Source organism: Cricetulus griseus, chromosome 5, assembly GCF_003668045.3.
Source record: "Cricetulus griseus strain 17A/GY chromosome 5, alternate assembly CriGri-PICRH-1.0, whole genome shotgun sequence".
Lineage (NCBI taxonomy): Eukaryota > Metazoa > Chordata > Mammalia > Rodentia > Cricetidae > Cricetulus > Cricetulus griseus.
The window spans coordinates 179,033,448-179,034,140 of record NC_048598.1 but is presented as its reverse complement, the minus strand read 5'-3'; the positions used below and the strand labels follow the sequence as shown (position 1 = coordinate 179,034,140).

Here is a 693-nt window from a genome sequence, read left to right as displayed (position 1 = left end):
TTAAGAACATTCATCAAAGCAAAGTCATCAATTTTAGAGGCATGATCAAATCCTAGAGTCTATAATTATAAAAGTTTCCCCTAGAAAAATCATTTTTTAGAGGGCAGCCAGATAAAACAGAAAAAAAAATCAATTATGTGTGAACCTGGGTTTATGCATGCTGAGCGCCCCCTGCTGGTCATGGGAACCCGGCAGGGAGGTTTTTGTCTGGACTCACACTGGAGACTCCTCACTGTGTCAGCTGTACAGTAATAAGTGGCCGTGTCCTCAGTTCTCAGGTTGTTCATTTGCAGGTAGACCATACTTTGGGAATCATCTCTGGAGATGGTGATTCTGCCTTTCACTGAATCCAAGTAATAGGTTGCATAATTATAACTTTTACTTCTTATGCTAGCAACCCACTCCATCCCCTTTCCTGGAGCCTGGCCTTCCCAGTAAATGGCAGCATCACTGAAAGTGAATCCAGAGGCTGCACAGTAGAGTTTCAGTGACCCTGCAGGCTTCACCAATCCTCCACCAGACTCAACCAGCTGCCCCTCACAGTGGACACCTGCAAACAGAGAGGACCCTGATAAAGAAACTGTCACAATGTCTACTGTCTCTCTCACTCATGTCTCCTCACACACTCAGCATCCCGTGTTATCTACCTTTTAAAAGAGCAACAAAGAAAACCCAGTGCAGCCCCAACCCCAT

The 693-nt window shown here is 45.2% G+C and overlaps 1 gene segment (V, D, J or C); it reads right to left on the bottom strand.

Moving 5' to 3' along the window:
• Positions 1–693, bottom strand: part of LOC118238996 — a 3,263-nt gene extending 2,570 nt beyond the window's left edge. Inside the window, 2 exon segments of the V gene segment in view lie at positions 234–550; positions 648–693. Coding sequence covers positions 234–550; positions 648–693 — 363 coding nt within the window.